Here is a 17,637-nt window from a genome sequence, read left to right on the forward strand (position 1 = left end):
CCTGACCGTCTGGTCCCTGGGCCCCCCCAGCCCCCCCCAAAGCTGAGCTCTTCCCCTCCGAGGTCCCACCGATCACCCCGAGTGGGCTCCGAGGGGGGGGGGGGGGAAAGCCCTTGGTCTGGAGCTGGAGCCCAACCGTGGGGTGGGAGGGGGTTCGTGGAGACCCCCGTCCTGGAACCCGGGAGCTCTGCTCACTGCCGAGCCTCCGGCTGGGGGGGGAGGGATGGAGAACGGGAAGGCATCATAAATCAAAAAAACAAAACAAAAAACCCAAAAATAAAATAATAATAATAAAAAATAAAACCCATCACAAAAAATGTACAACTCCGATGCGGGGGGGAGCAGCCTGTGTGCGCGTCCCCTCCCTCCCCCGCCTCATTTCTCAAGAACAGAAACAGCAGAGAAATAAATTAAGGGTCGCAACGGCCACCACCAGCTGACGCCCCTGGTCCCCTTGGCGCCTCCGGGCTGGGGAAGGGCGCGTGAACTCTGGCTCCCCCCAGTGCCCCCTCCTGCCCGTCTCCCCGGAGCAACGGGGGCACAAAGCGGAGGAGGGAGCCGGAGAGACAGGAAGAGAGACCCCACCGCTCCGAACCTAGCCGGTGCCCAAATTAATGCCAATGGAGATGGGGGAGGGGGTGCTTGCGGGTGAGAGCCTCTCCAGGAAAGAGTGGGTCCCGTCCCCTGGGGGGCGGGGGGGGGGGAGCGGCAGCAGGGTCCGGGAGGACTCACTGTCCAGCGCCGGCCCCCCCTCCCAGCTTGGCGGCCCCCACGCCCCGCCTCTCGGGGAGGAGGGTACGGAGGAGAAAGGCTGCCCCCCTCCCCCCAACAGCAGCTTGTGGAAAGAAAATGCCCAGCAAAGGGGGGGTGGGGGGTGAACAGGAGGAAATGGCACTGGAAGCAGACCTCCCCCTCCCCTCCATCCAGAACCATCCTCCCCTTCCCTGGCCCACACCAACAGCCCCCCGGCCCCCCAGTCCCACTATGGGCACCCAATGCCAAATCTGAGTCTAGGAAGGCAACCCCTGGTGGTTTATTTAGGAGAAGATGCAAGGCAGGGCAGCCCCACAGGTCACCGGAGCTGGCCCTCCTCCCCTGGAAGAGGACCCCACCTGAGCCGATCCCTGGCAGGCCGAGGAAAGGCCATGGATCCAGTCTCGGCCACCCCAGGAGAAGGGCCGGAGGTGTCCGCACTTTTCTTTGCACAAAAAAACTTTGCTCCCCATGAACACCTGTGCAAACCGCAGTATCTGTTTTCCTCTCAGCTCCACGACCCCCTACATCCCTGCTCCCAGTTGGGGGTCATGGGGTGGGGACACGCTCCCTCCCCAGACTGGAGAAACACCGAGAAGGAGGGGCCGCCACCACACCGCCTGAACCTGGGGTGGGGGCGCCATGGGCATACCGGGCGTCCCCAGCCCGTTGTGCTCTGAGCCCTGGCAACCCTTGGAGGCCAAGGGTTCCAAAGGCCATGGAGGTGCCCCGGGAGATGCCCTCAGCTTGACGCCCGCTGGAGAGAGCCCTGGGGGCAGCCTGCAGACTCCATCCCACCGCACCCCGTGGGTCCGTCCCCGCACAGTACATGAACTCCCCAGCTCCAGACTGGCAGCTGCGGTTAGCCGTCCAGCACCCTCCGGACTCCCCGGTGATCATCCTCGCTGGGCCCCATGGAGCCGGGTGGTCTCATGTCCAGGTGAAGCCGCAGGAGCGGCCCCATCCGGTTCCCTGGGTCCCTGTCCCTGTCACAACCCCTACCACCCACCAGGTGATATCCAGGGGCCAGAGCGGGCGCCAGGCCCGGCGCCTGCTTCAGAGGGGGCGGAGGGAGACCCAGTCCGGGTCACCCCAGACCCTGTACTGCCCATCCCTGGGAGCTGGGGGCCTGGCTCCCTGAGAGCCGAGGCCCACTGACGGCCTGGGAGGCCCCGTCTGGGGGCCCACGAGGGGCGGGCCTGGGGAGAGGAGGATGGAGGCCCGGGCCTGAGGGCCACTCCGGACCAGCTGGGGGGCCACAGCCGGGCCCCCTCCCCAACCCTGAGGGCTCCCCACCGGTCCTGGCTGGCCCATCTGGCCCCACAACAGAGCGAGGGAGGCCTAGTCCGGGTCCCCTCTCACTGGCCACAACCTGGCCTGGGGAGAAGGAGGCGCCCACCGCCAGGACCCCATCCAGAAGGCCCCCACACCAGCATGCCGGGGCCCCTGCCCCTGCTGAGAGGAGCCGGGTCTGACGCTGCCGCCCACTCCCACCCGGGCTCCCCCATCTAGCAGACACCCGGGTCCGTCCGTCTGCCCGCCGACGTCGGGGGTGTCTGGGGATTTGCCAGAGCAGAGAGCGAGGGAGCTGTGTGAAGGGGCCCCGAGTGTCGGCCGGCAGGAGGAGGGCAGATGGGGGAGGGGAACGGGAGGCTCCCCAAGATCACCCCAGGAATCCTTCCTTCCCGCCGGGCAGCCTGGGAGGCCCCTGGGCCGCACTCTGCTGAACCCTCCCTGGGGTGCCCACAGCCTCGGGGTTCTGGCCCCGCTGAGCGGCTTCTCTGGGGGGGCGGGGAGGCACGTGGGGGAACACAAAGACACACACAAACGGCACGCAAACACACCGGGGGGGGGGGGCCAAAGAATGGGGGTCCTGGGCAGGGGGGGCCCAAGGGAAGGGTCCTCACACCAGGAGCAAAAGCCCCCCCTCTCCTCCCCAGGGCCCGGACCAAGGTGAGCCAGCTTCCGAGAGAGCCCCTTGACCTCCTGAGATCTCAGGGCTCCCCCTCCTCCCAGGGGCCGGGCCAAGGAGGATGGTCAGTGCCCCGGGAAGGGGTGGGGCTTTGACCCTTCCAGCCCTGTGGCTGATCCCTTGGGGCTCCTCCCTTCCCTGGTGTTTGGGGGGCCCTGAGGAGCTGCCAAGGTGGAGGCAGGCTGGGGAAAAGCCGCCCAGGGCCGAGGGCAGCCGTGGGGAGAGGGGGCAGCTGGGCTGGGGCTGCCCCTTGTGATGAGACCTGCTGAACAGGAGGGGGCGCTGCTGACCCCCCAAACCTCTCCCTCTGAGCCGGCTGAGCACCAGGCCCAGCCCCCGTCCCAGAGTCCACCACAAAGAGGGCAGGAGGAGCCGGGGGCAGAGCCCCTTCTGGGAAACCAGGGAGCTAGGGGGTGGGAAACAGCTCCCAGACGAATGGGGAAAGCCCCCGGCCCCTCGCATGCACGCAGGGTTGGGGGGAGAGGAAGCAGCCACCTGGGCCCCAGAGCCCGGGACAGGGAGGGCAAGACAAACTTAAAGGGGAGGCAGGCCCTCTGCCCAAGCCCCTCTCCCCTGGCCACGTGGGCACCCAGCAGATGCGTGGGTTGGGCAAAGTGCCCCGCCCCGGTGCCTTTCCCAGCTCCTGGGAAGTCGGGGTCACTTCCAGGCCCCAGGGCCACCACCGAACCTTCCCGTGACATTCCCTAAATGGGCCCGAGCCAAGGGTCACACGGCTCCACCCACCCCCTCCCTGGCCCTGTGGGGTCGAGCCGTCCTTAACCCTCTAGAGGAGGGGGAGGGGTTTGGGGCTGCGAGGCCCCGGCCCAACGGCCCCCCGGGAGCCTTCTCGGGCGTCCTTCTCCCCAGGGTCCGCCGGGTGCGGTGCCGGGGAGGGCGGCCCCCCTTTAAGATGTCTGCTGGGAGCCAGAGGCCACACAGACTCCGTTAGCGGGCGGCAGAGGGGAGGAGCCGGGACAGGGGACTTAGTGACAGAGACAGGACAGGGCACAGACACACACAGCGGGCTCAACGCCTACCTTCTGGCAAACCTGAAAGACAGATTTCTAAAAAAAAAAACAAAACAAAACAAAACAAAAAAGACAAAATAAAAAAAGAAATAAAATAAAAAAACCAACAACAAGACGGTGTGTGGATAAGCGGGTAGGGAGGAGGCCCTTGTGAACCAGGTGCCTGCTCGGCTAGGGAAAGCCACTCAGCGAGGCGAGGTGCCCGGGGCCAGGCCGCCCGCCCTGGGGGCGCCCGCTGCAGGGAGGGAGGGGAGCCCGGCCTGGGCCCCGCCTGGCTCTGGGAAAGGAAGTCTCCAAACCAGCTGAGCCCAGAGGCCAGAAGGCCCAGCTCTCCTGCCCCTGCGCCTTTGCCTCCATTCTGCAGCTGCATCACCGGGAGATGAGTTTCCATGGGAACTCAGGAGAGAAGAGGGGGCTTTTATTTTAGCATCCCAGTTCACACTCCTGGGGAGGAGGCGGCCTTGGCCATCTGCTTTGGGCTGGGACTGAGGAGCATGTGAGAGGGGAAGGGGGGTTGGGGAGCGGGGGGAGGGGGGAGACACAGGGCACCCCCAGGCCCTCCGCCCCTGCAGCGCGGCAGCCCCGGCCCCCACTCACCTGCGAACAAACTTGGAGGTGAACTTGCTGAAGAGGTTTCCGGAGGCCCCCCTTCGGCCCTGGCTGTGGCCAGAAGGTGAGGCAGGGGTGACCCCGTAGGGCAGGTTCTGCTGATCCCGCACCTGGCGCAGCTGCCCGGCGTGGAAGGTGCTTCTGCTCGACACCCCGCGGGGGAAGTTGGTCCGTTCGGGGGCTCCCCCGCTGCTGCTGATGTTGTGGGCGGAGGGGGAGGCCACGGGGACCCTCTGGGGAGCGGTACTGCAGGGAGACGAGGAGGGTCAGGGACGGGGGCCCTCGTGCCGGGACCCCTTCCGCAAGACCCACGGCACAGAAGCAGCCATTGCAAAGGGGAGGAAGAGTGAGCAGCCAGGGCTTGGGGGGGGGGGGGGGGGGGGGGGGGGGGCCCGGGCGGCCGGAGCACCTGCTGAGCTGAAGCCCGGGGGGCTCAGGGGGGGGGGAGGCTGTCCCAATCCCTCCTCTAACCCTCGGCTTCACCTGCGACGGGGGGCTAAGCCCCTCTAGCTCCCGCCCCAGGAGGAGCAGCCCCAGCACACTTGCCTGGGCCTGGGCACCTCACAGTTATTGTCTGTCGGGGGCAGCCCCGAGGCCTTGTTGGGGTGCACGGAGGCTGACATGGACTTCTGGTGCTGGCGGGGCCGGGCCGCAGAGACAGCGGCGGAGGCAGAGGCCGTGGAGGCCCGGGAGCCCGGCATGGTTAGGCTAGGAGACAAAAAGCAGCCGAGATGCGCAAGGTTGGTTAGGGGGAGCGGCGGCGGCAGCGGCCCAAGGCCCAGCCCAGGGCAGAGCGAGGGGAGCAAAGGGATGGCAGAGGACACGCGGGCAGCACAGGGGCACGAGCCGGGGCTGAGGGTCAAAGGAGGAGCATGAAGGCCAAGGACAGCAGGTGGAGGAGCGGCGCCCTTGCGGGACCCCCCATGGGATGCACAGCGGCTGGAGCGCCTGGACCTCCCTGGTGAGGTGCCTTCGACTAAAGGGAACCAAAGGGACTCAGGTCGCCCCAGGCCAGCCCGTCACAGCCAAATACCCAAGCCAAGGATCCTTCCCCCCCGACGGCCATCCTGGCCTCCGGGCCCCAGACCCCTCCAGGAAGAGTGGGGCAGCCACAGCCGGCCTCTGGGATGAGGAGCGAGGGCGAGAAAGCAGAGGCTGAGGGGGAAGGGCCCGGGCGGGCTCTGGGGCGCGCTCACCTGTCCTTGCCGTTCTGGACGGAGCTCTGCCCCAGGCTGGCCCGCTCCAGGAGCGGGGAGTTCCGGCTCCTGTTGGTGCTGGTGGAGAGCACGCTGTTCTGTGGGGCACAGGGGGGAGGGGGTCAGCGCTGGGGCCCCGGCACGGGCGGGAGGAGCAGGAGGGGGATGGGGGAGGGGGCTCACCGTGGAGGGGCTGGGGGTGGTCTTCTTCCGCTCGAGGCCGGGCAGGGGGCTGGCGGGCACCTTGGCGGTGCTGCTGGCCTTCCGCCCGGACTCCCGCTCCTCCTCGGGCCGCTTGTTCTCAGCGTTGTTACTCTGTGTCTTCTTCGAGTAGGAGTTGGAGGTGGGGATGGCAGGACCAGCTGGGGGCAGAGCAGGGGCAGGGGGTGAGGGGGGCACAGAGAGGCAGCCCTCCCCCCCCCACCCCCAGCGTCTCCGAGCACTCACCCTGATCGCTGAAGCGCCGCTGCTTGGGGTTGGCAGAGACACTGCGCTGTACCTTGTGGGACGGGGAGGGGGCGCTGCTGTTGGTCAGTTCTGCCGAAGGCCTCGGCTTCAGCGTGATCGTCTCACCCTCCAGCTGTAAGCCAAGCAGAGCGCCGGGGCCAGGGGGGCGGGCACGTGACCAGAGGAACCGTGGGGGAGCCGCCTCCCGGCATCCCCGGGACAGAGCAAAGCTGCTGGGCCAGGAGAGGCGGGAGGGGGGGGGGGCGGCTACACCAGGGGCACGTGGGTGTGTGTCAGTACATTGAAGGGGAAGGGCAGAAGCCGCGCGGCCGCTCCTTTGGGGCCCAGGGTCCCCGGAGGACGGGCCCACTCACCTCTGAGCTCTTGTAGCCCAGGAGCAGGTAGGTGGCCATGACCTCGTTGTATTTCTGGCCCACCAGGGAGTCCTGGATCTCCTCCCGCGTGTAGCCCATGGAGACCATCAGCTCTGGGGAGCAGCACAAACAGCAGCAGCCGTGAGGTCCCCGCCCTGTGCCCACCTGCCCGCCCGGCCCCCTCCTTCCCAAGGGCCTCACCTGTCCGCCGAGGGTCCTTGTAATCTGGCAGCGGCTCCACATATGGCTTCAGCTCGTCCTCCTCGTGCCCCACATTCATCCACCGGTCTTTCATGATTTGCTGAGGATAAAAGTGGGAAACAAGGGTCGGGGCGAGAGCGCACGCTGCCGGCCCTCACCCCTCACCCAGCGGCTCTTGCCCCCCCACACCTCCAACGTGCCCCTCTTGCTGGGGTTGAGAATAAGGAACTTCTTGAGCAGGTTCTCGCAGTCCGTGGACATGTAGAACGGGATCCGGTACTTCCCCCGCAGCACCCGCTCCCGAAGCTCCTACAAGGGAAGCTGGGGCTCAGGGCCTTTAGTCCTTCCCTGGCCCTGAGCGCAGAAGGGGCCCCCCCTCCCCTGAAGCCCCTCCCCAGCCCCCACAGCTCCTTGGGAGGGACGGAGGAAGGAGCTGCTGCTGGGGGAGCCCCGGGCTGCCCGAGGCCCGAGGAGGAAGTACCAGGGATGGTTCGTGCCTGCACCTTGCCCCACCTTGAGGTTCTGGCCGTCAAAAGGCAGGGAGCCGCTGACCAGCGTGTAGAGGATGACCCCGAGGCTCCAGACATCCACCTCGGGCCCGTCGTACTTCTTGCCCTGGAAGAGCTCGGGGGCAGCATAGGGGGGGCTGCCGCAGAACGTGTCCAGCTTGGTGCCAAAGGTGAACTCGTTACTGAAGCCAAAGTCGGCGATCTTAATGTTCATGTCGGCGTCCAGCAGCAGGTTTTCTGCCTGGGAGGGAGGGAGAGGTCTTGGGCAGCCCAGAGGGGCGGGGGGGTCCCCAGGGGGCCTTTCCCCAAGTGACTGGGAGGGCCCGCAAGGCACAGCCAGGGAAGGGCAGAGCCTGGCACACAGGAGTGCCCTCTCTGCTGCCAAGGGGCCGAGTCTCCCGGTCGCCTCCCAGGGAGTCGGAGGGACGGGCCTGGCCCCGCAGGAGACACTCACCTTCAGGTCCCTGTGCACAATGAACTTCTGGTGACAGTACTGGACGGCCGATACTATCTGCAAGGGGAGAGCAGGGTGAGGGTGGGGGCGCGGAGGGCCTGCAAGTGGGGAAGGGGGACACCTGTCTGGACCTGGGGCCAGCACCCCCGACCAAGCCCGCGCCAAGGGGCCAGGGACCCACCTGTCGGAACTTTGCTCGAGCCTCTTTTTCCTTCATCCTCCCATGAGCCACCAGGTAATCAAACACCTCTCCTGAAGGGGACAGGGGGCAAGAAAGGTCATGGGAGAGCTCAGGGGCTCGGGTGGGCAGAGGGGATGAGGGATGGGGGTGGACTCACCTCCACTGGCGTACTCCATCACCAGATAAAGGGTCTTCTCCGTCTCAATCACTTCAAATAATTTAACTGCAAGAAAGGGACAGCGCAGGCCGTGGGCATCCAAGAGCCATGTGCGCACAGCCAGGCCCTCGTGTGGCTGACACCCCAGAAGGCCCCCCCTTCCCCGACTCAGGGCCCCTCACATTCACACAGTGCTTTCAAGGCTGACAAAGGACCTTTGCCACAAGCCTCTGAGGTAGACGGGCCAGCAGAAAGGGGGTCCAGCCCTCTCCCCAGCGTCCCCCGGCCTCTGTCCTGACTGGGAGGCAGACCCCAGCACTGGGGGGTCCAGGAGCTCCTGAGGGAGCATTTACGGGTCTGTGACTCCATCCCCTTATCTGTTAAGTGAGGTCAGTGACCTCTCCCTGCAGCCACTCATGGGGCTGTGAGCAAAGCACGCTTTCCCCAAACCCCCCCCCCGCCCCGAAGACTGAACTTTTGGAGAAGTGGGCCCACTGGGGAGAAGACGGGGCCCCTCGAGCCTGCTCTCACCTATGTTGGGATGATTCAAAACCTTCATTATTCTTACTTCCCGGAACAGCTGGAAAATAAAATGCTGAGGGTCACCCTGACTCTGCTTGTGACCTTCTGCTCCACCCCGCCCCCCCAAACTGGATCTCAAAAAAAACAAGGAACAAAAGACAGGAAGTGTCTGCCCTCCTTCCCAGCCTGCCACTCGGCACCGTCCTCTGGGCCAAAGCTGGATGGCAGAAAAGCGGGCAAAACCTGCCTTCCCCAGAGGAATGAGGGCCACCCTGTCCCGTCTCCGACGCAGCCCAACCCGATGAGGGCAGCTGCACGGCGGGGGGCGGGAAGAGACAGAGAGAAAGTGTGAAAGGCTCCAGCTCCCTCCCACACCTGACTCTGGCTAAGTGACCGCCGGCCGGGGGCAGGGGATGGAAGGGAGCCCCCCAGGACAGGAAGCCCCCGGCTTTTCTCTCCTTGTGCCTCGCTGCTCCTGGCATTCCCTGACAAGCAGAGCCCTGGTCTGGTTGGAAGAAGCTGCTCCTATATTTAGCTGGTGCCAATTTTAATTAAATCCACCTGCACACACTCATGCTCTCCCGGTGAAACAAGAACGGGCCGAAAGCCATCTACCTCCATGAGAAACAAGTGCAGGGCCGGGCCAGTTCTGGGGACCCAGGCTCCCCTTGCTCTAAGCAGCAGGAAGGCCTCAAGCCCCCTGGCCAGGGCCTGCTTATTTTTGAGCAGGGCGCCTCATTTTTTGGCTTTCAGGGTGTCTGCCTCCAACGTGGCCCCCTCTGCGCTCCCCCTGCTCCTCCGGTGGCCGAAGGGAGCTCAAACCTCGGGCAAGAACTCGGCAGCGATGGGGACCTGTCCCTGGTGACCAGAAGGGCCCAGAATGCCGAGAGCCAGGCCAGGGTCCCTGGGGACTGTCACCAGGCCTTCCGGACCTCAGAATGGCTCAGACCAGAAAAGGCACAAAGTGAGAGTCCTCTGGGAGGGAGGGAGGGGCTGCAGCCCCTCGTGAGGTGCATCCTGCTGGGGGAGGGGGCATCCTCCTCAGGGCCCAAGGTTCACCAGAATGATATAAGTCTTGGTTAAAAAAAACACACACAAAAAACCCGAGCTGAAAAGCCATTTAATTGGCACACTGGGAGGTCAGACCACTTGGCCTCCTGAGGGGTCACAAAATGGTGGCCCACACTTTTTTGAAGGCTACGGCCACGACCACACCAGCTTTGATTTCAATGGGGGGGGGGAGGGAGGAGGGGGCTGCAGCCCTTCTATTCCTTGCTCTTTCTTCAGAAAGCACAAAGCAGGGAGGCTGGAAAACCTTAGGAGGGCGCTCACCATTCTGGGGCTCAAGCAGAAGCCAGTCCCCTTTCCTGGTTCTGGCTCCCAGTGGGTCGGGGAGACCGTTCCCAAGAGGCGCCCTCTCCCTGACGGAGTGACCCTGGCCTGGACCCCAGCCCCGGCAATCCTGCAATTTCCCCGGCCCCAACTGTCAGCTCAGGACCCCCTGCCTTCCCCTAGATCAGAGTCCTAGCCCGCAGCCCAGAAACGGGCCCGGCGCCAGTGGAGCAGACCCAAGGGGGTGCATTTTGGGGGCCTGGGAAACAGGCTCCCCAGACCAGGCAGACGCAGAGCCTCCCTCCCCCCCGCCAAGGCCCAGAGGAGAGAGTTCCCACTTCTACTGTTGCTACGACAACCAGCTACTGGCAAGCTTCTCCCTTCTGCAAATAAAAAGCTGGCTCCCCCTCTCCTTCCCAGCAGCTTCTCAGTTTCTGGAGCCAAAATCACAACAGTCTGCCTAGGGGCTCTCCCCGGTGGTGAAGGACGTCCCCGGAGCCAACTGCAGGGCGGGGAGGAACCAAATGCCCCGGCCAGGGTCAGCGAAGCCCCCACGACCCCTCATGGGCGGGCGCGAAACCCAGGAGGGAAAGACTCCATCTGCCACCTGGGCTTTGGCCCAGTCTAGCTTCTAAATCCGACTGTCGAGTCACTCCCTACCTAGCCCTGCTCAGCTCCTGGGCGGAGGTTGTCACGGAAACAGCATCAACCATTTCCAGGGGGCTTCACAGAACCTGCCCCCCCCCCCCCCGGCTCGTGCGAGGCACTGGCCGTGAGCTAGAACTCGGGGTGCCCTAGACTGAGGGGAGGTTGGCAGGGGGGGGCTCAGGGAGGGGGCCACTTACCTTCTGGAGGCTGGAGGAATTGAGCTGGGTCTTGTCAATGATCTTCACCGCCACCTGAAAGGAAGGAGAGAAGGTGCTGTGGCCCAAGGGCAGAGCCCAGAGGGGGTGCCCCCCGGAGAGTGCGCACAGACCGCCCGGCCCCGGCCCCCCGCTCACCTCCTTGCCAGTCAGGACGTGCCGGGCCAGCTTCACTTTGGCAAAGTTGCCCTTGCCGATGGTCTTGAGGAGCCGGTAGTTGCCGATGTGTGGCTGCTCGTCAGCAGAGGTGGCCGAGTTGCGGCCACGGAGCATGTTGGCCTTACTGCTGGGCTTGGTGTCCAGGTGTCCGAGGGCCGGCTGCAGGGAGGAGGCAGGGTCCGGTCAGAGCCATACCCAGCCCCAGGAGAACCAGGGGCCAGAGGCCCGGGCCCTCGGCACTCTGTCCCACCCAGGACCGGCCTCCCGGGGGACCCTCGGCACTCCACCCCGCTCCCGCTCCTCTCCCTTGGCGGCACTGGCCCCTTCCCTCCCCCCAGGACCCTCCGATGGCTCCCTCTACAATCCTACAAGAGGCCGAGATCTTGTGCTTCCCCTTCCAGTCCTGCCCCCCGCCCCGCCCCCTCAGGCCTGGAGCGCCACCTGGGGCCTGGGATGTGTCAGGAGCCCTCGGATCTCAGGTCCCTGAGAGCACACAGTAGGAGCTTCATTAAGCACTTGCTAAATGTGACCGAACAGCCCCAGCAGGGTGAGGCGCTCCCACAGAGACCCAGAAAGCTCCAGATCCCATATCAGTGGGCGGTTCTTTGGACACAGCTCCAGAGATGAGCCCAAGGGACGGAGGGGGCCCAGGCCTGGGCAGACTCCAGCAAGCCCCAGACAATGGAAGCCCCTTGGGATACAGGTGATTGTTTCCTCCAGAGCTTGGATGGCCTCGGAGGGCAGGGGTCATTTTTCCCGGCTCCCAGCTGCCCGGGGACCAGTGTCTAGGCCCTGGGAGTGGAGGGGCTGAAAGCAGGAAAGTTGCCCCTCGGCCAATTTTCTCATTAGAAAAAGGTGGGCTGGCCAGGCTGGGGGGGGGGTGTCCCTCAGGCCCCCCCAGCTTTAAAATCTGGGATCCTGTGACTTCTATGAAACCAAGGATTGGAAGGACCAGGAACGGAAAGGGGCTCGAGCAGTGGGATGGAGCCTTGCTCTGGGATGATTTGGAAGTCCCCAAAGTGGATCTCGGCCTCTTCCTTGGAGGCCAATCTGGGGCTCCCTTTGCATGATGGGTAACACAGAACTGGGGCAAGTTAAGAAAGTTAGAGGGGTCGGGGCCCGTGGGTTCCTTCACATGCCATCCCTGCAAAGATGAGTCTGGACGCCTCAGAAAACAGACAGGGAAGCGGGGCTGGGGGCCTATCTGTGGCCCAAACAGCTTTCAAAGTAGAAAACTCCTCTTGACCCAACATGGACAAATTTAACCAAACAAGCGCCTGTTCAAATAGAATACGAGTCACCATCCTGAGTGAGAGGCAGCCGGACCCCTCGTCCTGAGTTCAAATCCAGCCTCAGACATGCACTAGCTGTGTGACCCTGGACAAGTCTCTTTTTGGCTCAGTTTCCTCAACTGTAAAACGAGCTGGAGGAAGGAAGGCAAAGCCCTCCGGTGTCTTTGTCAGGAAAACCCCAAACGGGGTCACAGAGAGTTGGACGTGACAGAAGTGCCTGAGCCACCACAATCCTGAGGGACTTCTTTGCTTTCCCACTCCTCCGAGCTAAGCTGAGACCCCAGCCCTGGCAGATGGCCGAGGGACCAGTGTCCCTCCCTGGGGCAGGACTGCCTCCCAAGGCAGCTGGTTATCCACTTGTGAGCTGGTTTTCTCTCGCTTCCTCAGAACAGATCGGGCACCCCCATCTTGGGCACCTAATACCCTCCCCCCCCCCCCATCTTGGGCACCTAACAGCTTAAACTAGCCTTGGAAGAAAACATCGTGTTTTGCCAAATTCTTGATTAACATTTCTTGTTGGGAAATCTGATTGCACTTGAATGCTGTTGGGACAACTAGACGGCACAGAGATTAGGGGCGGGTCTGGAGTCCCCTAAGCCGAGTTCAAATCCAGCCTTAGTCCCTTACGAGTGTGAGTGACCCTGGGCAAGTCACTTAGTCCTGTTTGTGTTCGCTTCTCATCTGTAAGATAAGCCTAAGCAAGACATGACAAACCACTTTGCCAAGAACCGCCCCCCCCCCCCCCCGTCCCCCCCAGCCACGAAGCTTTCTCTGACCACTCAATCCCAGGGCTCCCCTTCCTCCGACTCCACATGTTATACGAAAGTGAGCTCAATTCTGTGTCCAAGATGAGTGTCCCATAAATATTTATTCAATGAATGGACAGACCCAAGGAAAGCTCCCTACTCAGCAGGAGCAGGGCCCAGAACCTGGTGCGCGCATAAGCGAAGGCTGGGCTGGCTCCTGACTCCGGGGGGGCCCTGGAAGTCTCCAGGTACTTCAGGGCATCAGGACAGGGAAAGGGGGAAGCAGGCTTTGCCGGGGGCGCCCCCCCTAGTGCCCCAGGCCACTCGGAGGCACCTACAAGTCTCCAAGAGACAGCTGCCAGGCCCGTGCTCCCCCTCACTTCACCTCCTCTTCCAGAAGAAGGAATGGGAACAAAGTCCTAGCTCAGACAAGCTGGGGAGAGGGAAGGGGCTGTCTCCGGGCCAACAGGACTTACTTGCGACTTATCAGAGATAAGCGCTTCGCCCTCTCTAACCAAAGGAAAACCCACAACGACGACAGCCCCCCAAGAAGGCAGGGAGGCCAGCCCCGGGTACTCCTGGGAGGCCTGATAGTCCAAGGGTGCCTGGTGCGCCAAGGGTGAGAGAGCAGCAGCCCGTCCCAGAGGGAACCAGTGACCGCAGGAGTGAGGAGGGCATGGGGAGCGCAGCCCCCTCCTCTCCTGCGGGCCCAGCCCCTTTGAGGTCTGAAGGCCCCCGTTGGCCTCCACTCTACTCCAGGCTTCCAGCCTTTGTTCCTTGAAGCCACAGCAAGCAGACCCTCCAGTCACCCTTTAACCTTAATCGGGCCACTGGCCATCAAGTCCTTGAGTTAGCCCCAGGGGAAGAGCGAGCTCTGGGGCAGCCGAGCCGCGGGTGGCCCTGAGAGCCCTGGATGTTGATCCCAAAGCCCCACAGGGGTCTCTGGAGGGGAGAGGGTCCTAATTTCCAAGAGTGTCCCCTCCTGGCCTGGGGCTCCCACCCTGCCTCACTCAAGGAGGGAATAAGATTTCCTTCCTCCAGGCTCTCCTGGCCAGGGATCCCACCCTTCGGTTCCGCCTGAAGCCCAGCCCCGGGACAGGCTGGGAGAAAGCATCAGCCTGGGGGAGAACGGACTCTAAGCTGGGCTCAGGCACTGCCTTGGGAAGTCACCAGCCCAGTGAAGGAACTGGACCCTGAATGACCTCGGGGGAGAAGAAGGCTGGCAGGGCCCTTTGGCTGTCCAGGCCGCCCTCCGCTTTCCGGAAAAGAACTGGAGTTTTGTTTAACTGTTTGGGAGCGGGAGAGACCAAAATTGGTTCTTGGGGAGGCTTCGGGCCGGGTCGGGAGCTCTTGGGAACCCTCTGTGGAGCCGAACCCGGCCCCAAAGCGGGTGCTCAGCGAGAAGGGAGACCGTGGGCTCCCACGGCGGAAGCAGCGGCCAAAGAGCTCGGAAGCAGGACTGAGCCGGAGAGAGAAGGAAGAAGGGACTCTGAGCCCGGGATCCCAAACCTCCTTCCAGGCAGGGTGCCAGGCTGGCCCGGAAGACAACTCCACCCTAGGAGGCCAGGCCCTGACTCAGGCGGGCAGCGCCCCTTCCTAATGGTGGAAGCCTCACCTGGGCTACAATGGGAAGGGCTCGCCCGAGGTGTCACGGGGACCAGTGGGGGCAGAGGCAGAGGGACCGGCAGGAGGCTGGGGGCGCCCCCTGGCCAGAGGGGAGGCTGTGAGGGAGAAGGCAGACTCTCCGAGGGGCTCCATTTCAGGCAAGGAACCCTAGTGGGGTGGGGGCGGGTCACTGATCCTTCCCCTTTCTCGGTGTTTCTGGACCAGCGACCTTCTGGGCGCCCCCACGCCCAGGCTCTGACAGGAGGGGCGAGCCCCCCGGGAATAGGCCCTCTTCTCCTACCTCAATCCCAAGTGGTCCCCGCGGCTCTCCCCACCCCAGAACGCCCCCCACTTCTCCGGCACCTGCTGAAAACCTGGATTCTCCCAGGCCGGGGCTGGGGAGAGGGGAACCTACCCGGTCTGAGGAAGGGGCAGGCCCGGAGCTCGGCGACTTCCATTCAGGCCCAGGAGAACCTGTCAGGCGGCGAGGGCAAAGTACAGAGCCCGCGGCCCGGCCCAGGGTGGGGGCTCGGGAGCCGCTCGGCGGCACCTTCCACCGCCTCCTCGGCAGAAAGTGATGAGGCAGCCAGGCTGCTCGGCGGCCACTGAACCGGTGTCGCAACCGAAACCAGCGCTAGCCGGGAGCCGGGCTCGGCAGGGGGAGGCCCCGGGCCCAGGGAGGCTTTTCCCAGGAGCCCCAGCGGCCAGGAAGTGGAGTCCCAGGGAACTTCACAAGGAGCCAGGTGGGAGGAAAGGGGCGGGCGAGGAGGGGAGAAGGAAGGGAGGGAGAGAGAGGAGGACTTAGAGCAACTTCCTGCTCCCTCCCCCTCCCCCCAGGAAGTGGGTGGCCCCACCCTCCTAAGGTGAGTGCAGATGGCGGAGGCAGCCAGGCCCATCAGCAAGTCCTTATCTCCCCGCAGGTGGGCCCGGCCCCCCTGGGGCGCGGCCTGCAGGAGAAAGGGAGGCCAGATCACAGGTTTCAATCAGAGGAGACAGAGTGTCAGCATCTCACAGATAACCAGGGCCCAAGAGCGCACACTGGGGGGGGAGGGGGCCCTTCAGCCCAGGCCTCCTGTGTGCGCCCCCTCCCCCCCCCCCCCCCCCCCCCCCCCCCGCCCCCGGCCCCCCCCCACCACCCCCCGGCTCACACTTGTTTCCCTGTCTATACAAGTGAGGCAGTGGGAAGAAATGCTCCAAGGAACTTTCTCCTAATCCCCGGGGCTTTCCTGTTTGGTCTGCGGAAGGCGCCCAAGGCTTTGGGCCCCCTGGCTGGTCTGGGTCCAGAGCCTTCTGGGTGCTGCACAGTGAAGAACACAGGGGGAAGGGGGGGGGGGGTCAGGCAGCCGCCCAATTCCAACCCCACCAGCTGAGAGAAAGGCAAGGGAACAGCCCCAAGCACTGCGGGCAACAAGTGGAGGAAAGAAAGGGCCGGGCCAGGGGAAGGTCACTTCCCAGGCCGGTCCCCCGGCGGGTCCAGTCTAAACCTCCTCTTTACTGCGAGCCTGCTAGGGCCTCAGTATCCCCAGGGAGCCAGCCCCTTCAGACTCCCCTCTCCCCTGGCCATCTCCACACGGGGACCTCTGAAAGCTGCCCGATGTGACCTGCAGCCCCCGGAACGGTGCAGGGAGGGGCATCAGCCATGAGCTGTGGCCCCGCATCTGGCCCGGCCAAGGCTGACGTCCCCCAAGGTCTGTGCTAGAAAGCCAGAGGGCTGAGGGTCCCTCTTTCCTTTTACATTTTTAGCATTCGTGAGGCTGCTCATGACTGTGGGGGGATGTGGGGGCAACTCCCAGGCCCAGCGGGGAAGGTGAGGGGAATGAAGTGACCCAGAGCATCAGGGAACAGGCCCAAGGCCAGCCCTGCTCCCGCAGCCTCCAGAGCTAGGGGCGCATCCAAGGCCCAGCTGGGAGGGGCAGGTGCGTGGGGGCTGAGGAGTCCCCTCGGAGCTCCAGACGCCCTGTCTGGGAGCAGCAGCACTTGAAGCCGGTGTGAATGGGGGCCGGCTCCAGCCCTGGGAGGAACTGCCAGCTCTGGGTTCCTTCTTCACTTCCAGGCGCTGTCCTCTCTGCCTGGGGGGAGGAGGGGGGGGAGGAAGAGGGGGTTTAACCTCTTCCCAGCCAAAGCCTGGACTGATAAACCCTTGCTGGGAAAGGGAGAAAGGAGGCCCCTTTCCAGCTGCTGGCAAGAGGAGGTGAGAGGAGAACAACAGGCAGATGGGAAACTTTGGCCGCAGCCGGGCAGTGTACCTTGACCCCTCCTTCCCTGACTTGGTTCTTGAACTCTCTCCTCTTAGGCAAAGGGGGCACAAAGCAGCACGTGGAGCAGGGGGTGGGGGTGGGGGTGCAGGCCGGTGCACGCTCGCAAGCGGCACACACACTCAGAGGCAGCCCCTCGCCTGCTTTCCTGCACTAGTGGGATACTGTAGCCATGGCAACTAACAAGTTCCTTCACATTAGAGCAGAGCCTGCACGCTGGGGGAAGGGGCTGGCGTGCAGACTCCGGGAAGCGAAGGTAACCCTGGGGTTGGCAAAGCTTAACCATCACTGTGGGACGTTGGCCAAGTCATCTGCCCCCTCAGGCGCTAACTTTCTCATCTGAGGTCTCTTCCAGGTCTGGGCTGTGACTCCTTGCCTGGTGTGTGAGGATGGAGTCCCTGCAGCCCTGAGCAGTCCCCTGGCTTGGGGGAGCCGGTGACCAGAGCGGACTCTGGGGGTGACCCTGGATTCTGCCTCTCAGCCCCTCCCCCGTGCTGGAAAGGAAGCCCACCCAGTTGTCCCCCCGGAAAGACGCCGCTCTGAAGAAGCTGCTCACATGGGGATACAGACCATGGCCACTGAGAAAACAGAGAAGTGACCAAAGGAGTCTCTTTCACCCTTGCCCCTCCCGATAGAAGGCAGGCGTCATTTCCCTTGGGTTAAAAGGACCGGACCCCCCATGCTCTAGTCGGGTGCAACTGCAGGATCAGAGGCTCCTAAAGGACCTGCAGGTGACACGGGCGCTGCCGGGGGAGGATCAGGAGCTCTGCCACGCTCGCCAAGCTAGAGGACGCCTGGACCAGCTGGGAAGTGAGGGGCCTGCCCCTTCCCGCCTCATGCTCTGGGCCCTCGAGAGAACCCAGTCCCACCATGTCATTCAGAAACTAAGGAGCAGATACAGAGGGCGGCCTGTGAAAGCAGAGGAACGTTACTGAAGCCTCAGGCCCACCAAGTATGGTGGGGAAGACGCCTCTCGAGCCAC

At 64.0% G+C, this 17,637-nt stretch overlaps 1 protein-coding gene across 3 annotated transcripts in view; it reads right to left on the minus strand.

The window, feature by feature from the left end:
• Positions 1-2,222: 2,222 nt before the first annotated feature.
• MARK2 (microtubule affinity regulating kinase 2) overlaps positions 2,223-17,637 on the minus strand; it is a 49,677-nt gene continuing 34,262 nt past the window's right edge. The window contains exons 1-17 of one of the 3 annotated variants that reach the window (XM_031943145.1): positions 14,816-15,022; positions 10,737-10,916; positions 10,581-10,634; positions 8,413-8,461; positions 7,882-7,947; positions 7,725-7,795; positions 7,544-7,600; positions 7,094-7,330; positions 6,770-6,889; positions 6,581-6,680; positions 6,380-6,492; positions 6,006-6,138; positions 5,742-5,920; positions 5,559-5,656; positions 4,909-5,070; positions 4,351-4,608; positions 2,223-3,789 (exon numbers count right to left, since the gene is read on the minus strand). In XM_031943145.1, coding sequence (XP_031799005.1) covers positions 3,759-3,789; positions 4,351-4,608; positions 4,909-5,070; positions 5,559-5,656; positions 5,742-5,920; positions 6,006-6,138; positions 6,380-6,492; positions 6,581-6,680; positions 6,770-6,889; positions 7,094-7,330; positions 7,544-7,600; positions 7,725-7,795; positions 7,882-7,947; positions 8,413-8,461; positions 10,581-10,634; positions 10,737-10,871 — 1,863 coding nt within the window. In that variant the 5' untranslated portion in view covers positions 10,872-10,916; positions 14,816-15,022 and the 3' untranslated portion in view covers positions 2,223-3,758. Of the gene's footprint in view, positions 3,790-4,350; positions 4,609-4,908; positions 5,071-5,558; positions 5,657-5,741; positions 5,921-6,005; positions 6,139-6,379; positions 6,493-6,580; positions 6,681-6,769; positions 6,890-7,093; positions 7,331-7,543; positions 7,601-7,724; positions 7,796-7,881; positions 7,948-8,412; positions 8,462-10,580; positions 10,635-10,736; positions 10,917-14,815; positions 15,023-17,637 lie in introns of those variants that run through there. The other 2 variants (XM_031943143.1, XM_031943144.1) reach the window with 2 other exon arrangements.

The sequence above is a fragment of the Sarcophilus harrisii genome, chromosome 6 (assembly GCF_902635505.1).
Source record: "Sarcophilus harrisii chromosome 6, mSarHar1.11, whole genome shotgun sequence".
Lineage (NCBI taxonomy): Eukaryota > Metazoa > Chordata > Mammalia > Dasyuromorphia > Dasyuridae > Sarcophilus > Sarcophilus harrisii.